We start from the raw sequence: 14514 nt of genomic DNA on the forward strand, positions 1-14514 counted from the left end.
GAGAAGGAAAAGGAAAGAGGAAGCTGGTTTCAGACTCAGAGGATAGCAGTGATGATGAGAAGAAGTTAAGACCACACTCTGCTGGCACATGGTCTTTAAGGGCTATTGTAGGCTTGGAGAAAAGTGCAAGTTTGCACATGGTCCAAGTGAGCTCAAAAAGGGTAGCTACAAATGATTGATGGTGCAAGGATGTATGGAAAACTAACTTCTAGAATCACTGAGACCAATTATACTATTTTGAGGATGGTGTTGTCTTGTTTTTTTTTATAAGCCATGAAAAATATATTGAATAGAAGTATAAGGGGTACATCAACCCAATACAAGTAGAAAAAAAAATTACAGAAGCAAGAAGCAGTAGAGATACAGCAGATTAACCCCCAAACAACTTCTAAACTAAACCCGCTACCCCTAGGAGAAAGATAGAAGAAATTTGCCTCATTAAAACCTTTCTAGGAAAAACTCCCTTGGAAAAACCTAGACAAGGAAAAAGAGTACAAAGATCTAATATCAAAGACTAATCTCCAAGGGGCCTAAAAATACAAAGTCATATGATCATACAACTAGGGCTGAGCACCGGGCGGTTCGGGTCGGTTTCGGGCTCATTTTGGCCCAACCGACCAAAACCGAACTAAGCATTCCTTGGTCCGTGACCGACCGTGATCAAGGTCGGTTTTTTCGGGTCTGGGCCATGTCGGGTGGCGGTTTGGGGCGGTCTCGCTGTCGCCAGACATGAAAGATAAAAACTGAGAAGAATGATTACAAAATTTCAGAGAGGAAGAAAAAAATTATACAAAACAGAAGATAATATATATATATATATATATATATACCCTGAATTTTATTTGTAAATCTCTCTTCATCTTTCATCTATTTCAATTTTTTTAATAACATAATTTATTAATAAGATGATGTAGTTTATTATGAAAAAATTATTCTCGATTGTGTGAGAAATTAGTTTACATGCTCTATCCGTGTAGATTTTTTACAAACAAAACTATTCAACTGATTTTCATAAACCATCAAAAATATAATTTTATATCTAATTTTCAAAGTGAATCTCCCTCACAAAGAACGATCCACGGTAGAAATTCACTATTGAACCCGACAGCTCATGCCAACACTAATCAGTTTTTAGATATTTTCTCTTAGAAATTTTATTTTTATATCCAATTTTCAAATTCAAAACAAGATGAGTGGAAGAAGAGCGGAAGAAGAAAAGGGATGTGGGAGAAAAGGTGATCCAGACCTGGAATTTCTGCCTAGATTGTTGCCTGAGTGTGAGAGTGAGAAAACTAGAGTCAGGGATGGGTGGAATTTCTGGTTATAAATAATATTGTATTTTGTGGTTGTGTTGAGAGAGAAGATCACCAACCCCATTAAACTCGGTGAGTATCGCCTTAAGAAGGGAAAAGAGTTTCAAGGCTTGATTTGGCGTGTCCGATGGAGCACAAATGCTTGGAGCAAATATGCAGAATGTGTTTTTTGTGCTGGGGTGTAATGTTTATAAGCAGGGTTTTAAATTTAAGCTTTGCGTGCAAGACGAATCAGGTCCTCAAAGTGTTCCCGCTTCCAAATGTGATGCTCGCCTCACACTAGCTCAACAAGTATCACCTAGGAACCAGAAAATTTCAAGGGCCAAATACGCCGTCCGATGGAATACTAGTGTCGTCTGGATCAAATACGCGTAAAAACGGTTTGTAGAGTGTGTTCAATCGTACGAGGCAAATCAGGTCCTCGAACTCTTTGCACTTTTGAATGTGATACTCACTTATTACACTTGAGATCAAATTGAAGACATGCGAACATAAATTAACAACTGAAGAAATGAAAGCCACAAAGAACAGAATTAGTCTTAAGACACACTTACGATTTTGCTGCGTTTGTGCGTCGGGCGGAGGAGAAGGACGGTGCGTTGGGGCGGACAAGGACGAAGGGTCTGCGGAGGATTAATGGGAAGCAAAAGAAATTGAGCCAGACCACAAAAGAAACAAACAACAACACAAAGATTTAGGCCCTGAAGCAAAATTACAGCAGATTCCGGTGCAAATCCCTACAGCCGGTTTTGCTCCCAGGATTAACACAACCACGGTCTAACACTCGTGTACTCGAGGTCGACCGTATGGAGCCTTCACAAAATAATGCCAAGAAAATGATAGAATGAAATAGAGGAGAAAAGGGAAAAGGAATCAAGAGTACTCTCCACACCATACCCTCAAGTGTGTCCTCCATTTGTATATCTCACAAGCAGGTCATAAAAGCCATTCACTATAATGGTCATTGACCATAATAGTGACTTATGGATTTTTATTTTCTTGATTGATTGTGTTCTTGAAGTTGATTTTACATGCATAGGTTTAATTCTGGTAATCTGGTTAAAGTTTAGTCTACTCTAATTTTATCCTAATGTTTAATTTACTGAATCATAAGGATATAGCATGTTAGACTTTTACACTAGGAAATTTGAATTTGATTAGAGATGATCATAATTAGGGATTAGTTTTTTTTTTGTTAATGGTGTCATGCTTGAACTTACTACAATCAACATATTTACAGTTTCTATATGATACAATATTGGGCCGAGAAATCCCTAAAACTTTGGGAAAATTTTCACATTAGATTAAGAGCAAACCACAATCATAAAATTCGAAACCACATCTTTCGATGTTAGGACAATAGTATATTGCTTCCTCGACCATCTTATCTTCATGCCCCAGTTAGGTGTGGTTTGAGCATCTGCAAGTGATAGAGACAACTATATATTTTCCAAGAAGTACTAATTAATTATGTACAAAACAACAAAGTGTTTAACCAGCACAAACAAAAGAGCGTGTTACTAACTCACTCACCAAATTCAAACACTAATCAATCACTTAAAAACACTCCAATTTGGTTTTCATATTATAATAAGACACATATCTCCTTATCTTCCTTTTCTCCACACTTGTACTCACTGCAAGCCATCTAGCACCCCTTTAGTTAAACAAAAAAGAGAAAAAAGGGCACTTGTACACTATCTCATCAATTATGTACACACATAATACTCTTCTTTTTTGTTCTTCTATTTTTTTTCCCTATTAGTTTGCCTAAAAATGTTTCCAAAAAGTAAAATAGCTTAAAAGTAGGATTTTTTTTGCAGGAGGTCTTAAAACTGCTTTCATAAGATTAGCAATCTCAAGAACCCTGGCCACTTTGGTTCCCCTTTTTGCCTCAGCTGATGCCCTTTTCTCCTCTGCTTTTCTTCTAGCTTTTGCTTGTTCTGTGTTTTCTCCATTGCTCTTGCTCTTTTCTCCTCCAGCTTCCTCTGCACAGTGCGTTATATTGTTGGTTCATCATGAGCAAAAGCTGTAATCATTCATTTTGTGTACAACAAATGTTTTGTTTTGTTTGAAATCAACATGAAATCAAATCATTTGACAACTTTCTGCCAATAACATGTTTGGTCAGCTTATTTTTCCTCAAAATCAATTTTGTCACTCTGACATTACTCACGAAAGGTTCTCTCTATAATTGATTTTGACTTTAAAGTCAATTACAAAAGGATTTCAAAAAATGCACTTGTTGGTAGGTAACACATACCCACCTTTTCTTTTGTCGCCAATGAAAAGTAGCTTCAATAGCAAATTGAGAATGCTTTGCTCATAGAAATTGATTGCTTCAAATTGCAAGAAAAAGAAAAAAAAGGGTAAAAGAGTACATGTTTCCTGTGATGTTCTCTCATCATTTTCAGGCTGTGGTGATTTAATTTAGACATTTTAACTGTGGTATTCTATGGTCAAGCCCCAGGAGTGTATGCAAAATTCTCATACATATGACCAAATAACTGTCAGCTGAATTTACACTTATTCAGACATGGAAAATGTTAAAAATTACAATACTAAACACAAGTGGAAGGTAACCCTATATATGTATCCTTTACCCTGAATAGTACTGTTAGTTTTATCAGTTCAATATTTCTTGCATTTTCTTTAGTAACATATTTTTCATACATTCTCTTTTTAAAACCACATGTATTATGTACCGAGTTATAATCATGTTTGAGTCAGGTAAGATCACTGTCGATGAGATATCTCTTCTTACGAAGTTTTTTTAACGCAATTACATTCACTGAAATTCAAACCCGAAACCTATGCATTCACTCACTGTTCATCCATTGCTAGTGCCCCTTCTCTTTTTGGTTCCTCAACGACTAAGGAAGGACCCAATTGCCACAAATTAATCTTTCATGTACTAAAATTGCTCATTTTAAACAAATGGGACTAAAATTGCACAAGAGGTATAGATCAGGGATGAAAAGTGCAATTAAGCCAATTTAATATTGATCATGCCGCGGAAGAAAATATTATATTTGATTATTGTGATCAACACCGTGTGTCTTCAAGGTCGTTTGAGTGGGAATGAGAAAAGAATTTGGTTGAATATTTATAATCTCCCTCTGCTATGCTATCGGACTTCTATGCATATAGTTTATTTGCAGTAAGTATGAATGTGAAAAAAATGGACAATCAGAAATCAAAAGTTAACTTATGGGGATTTTGTGATATTTAATTAGGACTTAGGAGCGATTAAGTTAACATCTTTCGGATTATGATAATTACACGGGAAGCGTGTCGCATCATTGGCACATGAATTCATCATCCGCGGACAGCACACCACGTTACCAGTAATAAAAAGTTTATTAAAACCTTATAGCATGTTAATTAATTAAAGGTTTTGTAAGCATGCTAAACTTAATTAAACTAGGAAGATTTATGTTTGGATTATTGGATATTTGAATGTTGAGAAACATAAGATAAGAGAGTTGAATAACTAGGAGCATGGGAGATTTTTATGATATCTTAGGTTTGATATGTGAATTGAATAATAACAAGATAATTAAAAATGAGTTTAGTTTGAGTCAATGTCATTTTTTGAGACAATCATGTTCGAGCTGAGAACATTCACATCATGATGGTGCTAGCTAACTCTCTTAGCGAGAGTTTTTTTCATTCATAAGACTCGAACCCAAGACCTTGTTTAAAGAGAATCAAACATGTATCACTAGAAATGAGTTATTTTTTCTTTTGAATAAAAAATGTTTTTATCTGTAATTTAATATTTTAAAAAGAATATTATTAATTAAAATTTATTTTTTCATTTTGTTGACATGGTTACTAATGTCATAATGTCATTAATGTTTCCCATTTGCAGGACTACCAATGGTGGGATTTTTTTTTTACTGAATAATTTACAGTATTCACATATATTAGTTATTTTTCTAAAAATTAAACACGTTTAAAATATTTTCCCAGTTTTTTGTTTTTTCATTTATCCAATTTTAAAATGTTTTAAAAGAAATTAAACAACCCACCTTTTAAGAATAGCCCAAATACCAAACCTTAATTATTTACCCTCTGTCACTGTTGATCATCATCAGGTGCGTTTTCGGTTTTTCTCTCGTCTTTCTCCTTCCTCCGGTTGCCACCCTCTGGCTGATTATTTGCTAAATTCATGGCGGTTCCTCTCGCAGTACCAGATGAAGTTGCTTTCTCAATTCTATCAAAGTTGCCTCTGAAATCCCTAAAACGATTCATCTGTATTCACAAATCCTTCTCTCTTTTACTTGAAGACTCTTATTTCATGACCACGTTCCGCACCAATTTCATATCAAAACTTCATTCTTATTATCATCACACATCCCTCCTCTTGCTTCAAGCAGATCATACACATGCTAATTCTTCTGCCATGTATTTGCTTTCTGGCGAGAGTTTTCAAAACAGACTCAAATTACACTGGCCACCTCCATTTCAAGAGGATTCCAGATATGTTTCAATTTTGAATTCTGGTATTCATGGCACCCTTTGTCTCCACCGAAATCGTGGAGACATTGTGTTGTGGAACCCCTCTACTGAGGAATTCAAGATTATTCCTCCAAGCCCTATCGAGTCTCTACCTTATATGGATATTTTACTTCATCTTCATGGATTCAGTTATGACCATGTTACAGATGACTATAAGGTGATTCGACAAGTAAGTTTTCTTCAATACCTCACAGACTTTGAAGGTGATTGGGATGATGTGCCAAACTGCCCAGACCCATACCCAGACCCCCTTTGGGAGATATATAGCTTGAGGAGTAACTCATGGAGGAAACTTGATATTGAGATGCATAGTGCATATGGAAATGATAGCATTTACATGAATGGAGTGTGTCACTGGTTGTGTAGACCAAACCAATACATCGATGAAGGACATTTGTTATCATTTAATTTTAGCGATGAGAGTTCATTTACAACAGCATTACCCTTAGATCTATGTGATATGATGATTATAAATCGCCCGGTCGTGTTGAATGGGTCCATTGCTGTGATCTCAAACCATTGTGAAACCACTATTTTTCACATAACAGTTTTGGGTGAGGTCGGTGTGAAGGAATCATGGATGAAGCTTTTCACTGTTGGGCCCTTGCCTTGCGTCGAGTATCTTATTGGAACGGGGAAGAAGGGTAATATATTCTTCACAAAAAAAGATGAAGAAGTGGTCTGGTTTGATTTAGGTACCATGATGATCCAAGAGATTGGACTCAAAGGAAGGTCACCTTGTACTCAGATGGTAATTTATAAGGAAAATCTTCTCCGATTGAGCAAATAGATTATTGGCAGAGTATGCATAGAGCTTTCTTCATGAGTTCTATGAGGATGGTTATTAAAATCTATTTGAATGTTAAGAACTACTTGTATACATAATATATCTTCAATTGCATACAACATATATGAGAAAGAAACCATTTACAAATATGAATCTTGCTTTATCATTTTTATTTTGATGCTTCCTCTTTGTCAATTTGCATCTTGTTCTTGTTTTTGTTTCAATGATCAATTTCAAGAATAATCTTCTATCAAGGCTAGTTCAAGTTATTTTATTGCAATACTAAGAGTTTATGATTTTTGTACAAAATTTAGCTGTGAGAAATCAGTGGTGTAAACATTGCAGCTTCAACATTGCAGCAATTATTGGCTGGTATAGTCATGTAGTTGGGGGATCTTTGCTAACTTGGTTACTTACAGTACCCTGACTTAGTTTGTTTTCATTTTAGGGTGGGGTTTGGCTACTTTGTTTTCTCTCTTTTTCTTTTCTCTCTATGTATATGGGTTAGCACCTCTTGTACTTAATCAATATTCTTTGCATATAAAAAAAACCCTAATAAAAGATTATATATGAAATTTTTGAATTAGATGAATTAACAAATGTAAGTCGGTTAGTGGGAGAGACAATCAAACTTTAAAAACCCATCACATTTACTATACTTGTTTGTTCTGCCTCTTCTGTCATTTTTTGTCAATGGGAAGGATAGTTGTCATTACTATGTAATTTTCAAATTGTATTTGATATGTTTTGTTTTGTATTTTTCTTTTAGGAAGCTAAAGATTATTAAGAGATAGGCTTGAGAACATCGTTCTCAAGTCGGAAAAGAAAAATACAGCAAGTTGAAACTGAATCTAGCAAAACCCAAAGAGGATCTACTCTATTACAACCATTCTTAACCAAATAGTCTGCAAAGTAGTTAGCTTCTCTAAAAATATGGACAACCCCAAGAATATGTAATAGTTTTTTGTAACCCTTTTCTAGCTGGAGGTACCATTTTGCGTTCCCCTTAAGATAATGCCTGTACTTCTTCTTTGAAAGGTGATGCGTCTCAGCATTCAGATGCCTCTGACATTTAAAGCAGAACCATAATCATTCACTGTTGGCTGAATTGCCTGTTTTATGATACAGTCATTGGCATGCTATCTTCACCTCATATTCTGTGTTCCTTTCTATATTACATAATGTCATAAATGACATAATGTCCTCTTATAAGGATAGATTTTGATCATGAATGACATAATGTCCTCGTCATTTTAGTATATGTTAGTCCATGGCTAATCATTTATCTTTCTTGGAATTGCAAGGTATTTTTGAATTGACCCCAAGTTACTTGTTTGTTTTAAGAAGAAAGCCTGAAGACAAACCAAAATGTCATGTTTAGAGCATCTCCAATGGTGGGATCTTATTTTGGGACTTATCTCACTTTTTGTGGGCCCAGACTGCCACATAGGATTTAAGACACTCTTAAGGTCTCCATGCACATTTTGCTCCAGTGGTTGGTATCTTATTTTACTTTTAGTTGGACCCACACTACCCAATATATTTATATTATTTATACCCACGTAATATTAAATTATAAATTCAATACAATTTAATCATTAAACGGTCCCAAACGGAATTTTAAAAAATAGAATTAAAAAAAAACGGAATTTAAAAAAGAAGGCTCAAACGGGCAAAAAATGACTGGCCGGCCCAGCCGGTCAAAAGAAGGCCCAACGGTCTGGACCGTTACCGGCTGAGCCGGTCCAAGGCAATACATATAGTTTTAAAACCGGCCAAGCCCTTCTCACACACACAAACCCTAATTTTCCTTTCTCTCCTTCTCACCCTCTGATGCTCTCTCCTCCCTCACACAAACCTAATTTCCAAACGGCCTTCTCCTCCGCCGCCGCCCTACTCCTCCACCACCGCCCCTCAGTTTTCTTCCTCTCCCTTCCTTTCTCTCTTCCTCTTTCCACCGCGACCTCACCTCATCTCCACCGCCGCGACCTCACCTCATCTCCTCTCCTCCACCAACCTACATCCACCTCCGATCTCCGATGAGGAAGCCACAGTGAGGACACGGTCGGTCAAGCCAACCACAATGAGGAGAAGTCTCAGTGAGGGTTTTTTATTTTTAGGAAATTTAGGGTTTTGTTTCTTTCCATTTTTCCAATTTTTTGTAATCTGATCTTTGATCTTTGTAATATTATGTTTGTAATCTGTATATTATTATCATTCTTTATCAATGAAATTAGTTCAGATTCAGTTTCAGTTTCTTTCCCTCTATTTTTCACTTTGGATCTGGTACTGAAGGAGAGAGAAAAAATAATATTTTAATTAAGATCTCAAATTTGAGAGTACATGAGCTAAGGCACGGATCTTAGCAAAAACTAAGATCCCATGCCATGTAGGATACCCCCAATGGTGAGATTTAATAAGATCCGGATCTTATTTTAAGGTCCCAAAATAAGGACTCCATTGGAGATGCTCTTAGAATCATACTAAGTGTGGGGTCTACTATACAGCAGATAAGAGTTGTGGAATTTACACTAATAAGCATCCACCCTTGAATATAACATAAAATAAATTGAGGGCCATGATGATGCATTTGACACCAGATAACCAGTAGCTTACAAATGCCATGATCTTAAAAATTCAGAACAATCCTCATCTTGCAAACACTGACATTGCTTGTATCTTCGCCTAATAATATGAGTTTTTGAGGTAGTTAGTTCATGACATTGTTGTAACAGAATTTTTATGACAAAGTTCTAGAGTTCAATTCTCGTTACCCCTCATTATTCGAATAAAAAGTTGATATTTAGCAAACACCTTTCTCAATTGCAATATATTAATATTAATAGATGCCCTTTTTGAATGTCCTTTGTTTTTGTGTAGTATAACTGTATAAATAACATATTTCTAGTGAGATTGAGTACAATGAAGTTAAAAGTTTCAGCTCAATAGCATCTCAATTTTGTCCACAGTGAATCATGACAGTGGAGCTTTGGTCTATAGATCAAAGTCATCAAACCACTTGGGTTCTTGCAAGTTTCTTTTTATGTTCAGCTGTATTATCTGGCTGGCTTTTACAATCACTCCCCTTTACTAAACACGATTCTTTACAGCAAGGACCCCTCTGCATTCTGCACTACTGTTCTCTTGAACTGATTCATCAGCATTGTAAATAACTGATCCAATATCTGGACATCTCCAACTCGTAACAGGATTTACAGGATCAAACAAAGGATATGTTGTGAAGGTGTCAATAAACCTCCCGCATGAAACCTCCAATCCATGGAAATGGACTTTGCAAGAACTGAATTCTACTTAGATTAAGGCACAAGTTAATTGAAAAACAAATTCATTGCGAACCCTTAATTAGAATAGCATTACTGAAACTTTTTCTCAACTCAACTAACTAGATTACGAGAGATATAACTATCAAGATGATGCACCATGACAATATCCACAATATCTGTATGTATTTAGCAATACCCTAAACATTTCACAAATAGTCCATTTATCTGCAAAAATTTGATGTCTTTGTGCACTGTTTGGAGCCTTTTTTCCATTTTCAATAAGTACTCTAAGTGTAATAAGAAAACTCAGATAGGTAGAACTGACTCATACAAGAATTATAATAATGTCACAGCTGCACTTGTGACATAAAAAATTTACCTGTGGCATTTCTTTATTACATGTAGCACTAATTGCATTTATTGCTGAAGCATGAGTTTATCTGTTGTGTCCTGTGATAGGAAAAAGAGAACTAGCTTAGATTAGGAGAGTTTAAGCTTTTCTTGGGCTTTATAGCTCACCTTTGTCCCCATTTATTTCCCACATTGTTTCACTTTGTTTTGCCATCAAGAGAAAAAGAAGCAAACAGAACCACACAGTTAAAGAAAAACAAATATTTCGACCAAAAAAAAAAAAGCTTAATTGCAACTTTGGTCCCCAACGTTTTCCAATGCCACGATTTTGGTCCCCCACCTAATTTAATTATATGGATGGTCCCCGACATTGTAGGTCGTGTGCAATGTAAGTCCTACTGTTTATTTCTTAACGGAGGAGGCTTACGTGGACGTCCAGTTGGAGAAAGAAAGGAGGTCTGAGCAGAGAGGGAAGCATGTGAGTTCCAAAGCTTCAACTCTTCGATTCTTCCTTTTCTCTCATCAATTCCTCTCCAAATTTGTCGCATTGTGTTTTTGGAAGATCATAGGATAATTTCGGGCAAGAAATCGCGAAGAACAAGAAGCTTCAAGCTCTCCGGCGACGCTGCCTAGTTTTCGGCGACATTTTACGACCTACAACCACATGTTTCTCCCTCCTTTGATCGACCCATTGCACGAGACCACCTCCATTCTCTTCCTGGAAGCGAGGCGCATCTGCCCCTGGTCCCAGATTCCTCAAACACTGCGAACGTTGCCGCTCCGGTCATCTTCTCTGGCAAGCCTTCTCGCCGAAAAATCGTAGAATCAATCTCTGGTTTGTTATGACCTTCCTGAACGGGTTTTTGAGCTCTGTTTCTACATTTAAGACATGCAAAATGTAGTTTTAGGCCCTGGGCATGTCACTTTCGAATTAAACTAAGTCCTGAACATGCAAGATAAATTTGTTGAATTCTAGGCTGTCTTGTGCATCAGAATTGATCTCTGAGATGTTCTGGAATATTTATAAGCCTTTCACGTTGCATAAAGGTGCTAAGGGAAGGAGGAAAAGGATGGGGAGAAGAGAAACCAAGTTTCTTCTTCTCGGTCTCCATGGCCACCACCTCCATAATGGGAATCCTCCATTACTCTAGCTCTGCACGTGCTGTGTAGGTACTGCATGTGACCTTAGAGCAATTCTGGACCAGAAAGGAGGGAAGAGAACTAATGTTTTGAGTTGTTGTAGTTAAGTGCATGCTTAGACGAGCTTAACACCTTAGTTCTGAACTCATGTGCTTCCCTCTGTCCTCATACCTCCTTTCTCTCTCCAACTGGACGTCCACGTAAGCCTCCTCCGATAAGAAATAAACGGTAGGACTAACGTTGCACACGACCTACAACGTCGGGGACCTTCCATGTAATTAAATTAGGTGGAGGACCAAAATCGTGGCATTGGTAAACGTTGAGGACCAAATTTGCAATTAAGCCAAAAAAAAAAGAAAAACAAATATGATCATCATATAATTTGCGAAAAGTATTCTAATGTAATCCATTAAGATTGTTTCCATATCCCTCTATCCTTCTCTCTTCTTTTTTATTTTTCGGCTGCTTTAATGATATGTTAATTAGTAGCATAAAAAGGCAATTGACATTGGAGGTGATAAATTCTTTACATGTGCTGTGATTCTGAAATCTCTTATGAATTTCAATCGAGGTGTTGTTCTTCTAGGCTGGGTTATTGACTTGTTGGGATTGTTTTTGCCACCTATCCTAGTTATGGGTTTGTTTTTGACACTTGCTGTACTCTAATATACTATGGATAAACTTCTACGTCTGCTTCATCTCTGGTCTATTTATGCTTCATCTCTGGTCTATCTATATTTATAATATAGTAATCCTGAAGCACGCGATGTGGCGATGCCAACTTGCATTTCCTTCTATTTCTAAAGTTTGCCATATCAGATTATAGACTGACATGTCAACCTCTGCTACTGCACCACCTCCCGTAACAGCAAAGTTCTCCACATTCCTCGTCTCCTAATTGAACCCACCACCAAATACACAAATACTCTGCATTTTTAATTGTGGCCTCTTAACTATGTCTGTCTCTCTATGCGACCATACATTATTTTTAGTTGTTTGTTAAGTTTGAGCTCTAACCTTTGAAAATTATAATTCTTGATAGCATTACAAGATGTATATAGTGCACCAGCATTATGATTTTACAGGTTTAATTTAGAAATCACATGACACGTTTTCTTGCACATAAGGGAGCAAGTACTCCTTAAACTTTTGGATTCTATAATCATAATGGTCGTAACCTCGTGGAGATTCCTCTGGCTTCTTTATCGAAGGTAATTTAAAAATTGGGAATCTCGAATATCATGGTCTTAGTCTCGTGGAATTGTGTTTTATAAGTAAATAGCCGTTTTTAAAAGGAAACAACTTCTTCTACTATGGTTCCACATCTCTTGAATGCAGTTCAGGTAAAAAATCTCATTGTGACAATGTGTGCATGAAAAGAAGTCATCAGTTCAATTAGTTTGTCACTAATGTTCTTTCTTTTTGCCACTATGATACGAAGGTACCTTTTCTAATGGAACAAACTTCATAGATAACTTTTTAACAAAGCAATTTGACATTTTCTATATTACGGAAGAAGTTCATATATTTCTTCCCTATTTAATATAGGTTGAAGGTACCTTTCCTAATGGGACAAAGTTAGTCACAGTTCATGATCCGGTTACATGTGAGAATGGAGATCTAGAACAAGCATTATATGGTTCTTTTCTTCCAGGTCTACTTTAATTTTGATCTTAAAAGCTGATTTTTTTTTCTCTTTTTTCAGTAGTTACATATCTTTGATGAGTGTTTTCATTTGTGACTATGAGATTCTATACGTGAGTCTTTGCTTATCCATTTTCAAATTAAACATGACTTTTGTGAACCATATCTTTTATTTTTCTTTTACTCACAATCATTAACATTTCTCATGTAGTTTTTTTGTTTTGGTTCATGATAGGAACTGAAATGATACCCTCCGGATGCAGAACCACAAGGTACATACCATTACTTATAAGATTAAGATTAGCTCTTGCTTCCTAGAAACACTTCATTCCACCTAGAATAGATACTACATTGTATTGGTACGTATAGATGGTATCTTGTATATATATATATATATTTATAAACTACTATTTCTGGAGCATGTTCTATTTTTTTTATAGGCAAAGAAATGCATTAATGGGAGCACAAGGGTACTCAACCCATAATACATCAAAGAGGGGAGAAAAGAAGAGATATCAAAATAACAAGAACCCTCTTGGAATCTACACTTTAGATATCAACAAGAAGGCCAAAATAGCAAAGTATTACAAAAACTTGAGCCTAAAATTAATAACCCCATCCAAACTGCATCAGTAACAAGCCACCAAAAGTATCTGCCACCATCAGAAGCAAACATAGTCTTTGGAAATGAAAGCACAATAGAATTATACGTGTTTCAGTACTGCTACAACTTAATACCCAGCCCATGATGTAGTCCAATATAGGTAACCAGGTTCCATTCCCATGACAGAGAAGAAAAAAAGGAACTCATCAAGCTGCCACACAAATAGTTAACCAAACATGGCCCCTCCAAGGATAGCAATCATGCCCTGAAACTACAAACAGCCACCCTCCACTCCCCCAAACCAGCAAAATCAACAAGACACCACATCAGGCAAGATTGCAGGGGGAGAATAATTCCTTTAAAAATACGGTAATAGATGGAATTTTAGGTCCTGAATTATCAGGCAAGATTTCAAGTGAAATTTACAATGTAGTATCTATTCTAGGTGGAATTATTCTCCCCCTGCAGTGATCCTTGTGAATGACGGCTGTGTGAGGAGTCATCCCTATGCCTCCTTAGTTCTGCAGATCAAGGATTTGATGCTTAAGGATTGGGAGGTCAAGTGTCATCACAGTGATCACACTTTGCGTGAAGCTAATCAAGTTGCGAATTGTTTGACGAATATTGCTCACTCTCTAGAGTTGGATACCTTTATTTATGAGGATCCTCCTCCTAGCTGTCGAAACCTTTTGTTTTTTTTATTTCACGGGTGTTGTTTACCCGATGGCGTTTCATGTGTATTTTTTGGCTTAGTCTCTCCCAATAACCAAAAAAAAGAAAGAAGCAATTGTATCCGCTCGCGCAATGCGCGGGTCTTAGTCTAGTGTTAAATAGGTGCGGATACTAATTGGAGGTCAAATGGGAAAC

At 36.5% G+C, this 14514-nt stretch overlaps 1 protein-coding gene across 1 annotated transcript; it reads left to right on the forward strand.

Annotated features, from left to right (window-relative positions):
- The first annotated feature begins 5487 nt into the window (after positions 1 to 5487).
- Positions 5488 to 6627, forward strand: LOC130737278 (F-box/kelch-repeat protein At3g06240-like). Its single transcript, XM_057589029.1, has one exon. The coding sequence runs from the start codon at positions 5488 to 5490 to the stop codon at positions 6625 to 6627; it is 1140 nt and encodes a 379-aa protein (XP_057445012.1).
- The last annotated feature ends 7887 nt before the right edge of the window (positions 6628 to 14514 follow it).

The sequence above is a fragment of the Lotus japonicus genome, chromosome 2 (genome assembly GCF_012489685.1).
Source record: "Lotus japonicus ecotype B-129 chromosome 2, LjGifu_v1.2".
NCBI classification, from domain to species: Eukaryota; Viridiplantae; Streptophyta; class Magnoliopsida; order Fabales; family Fabaceae; genus Lotus; species Lotus japonicus.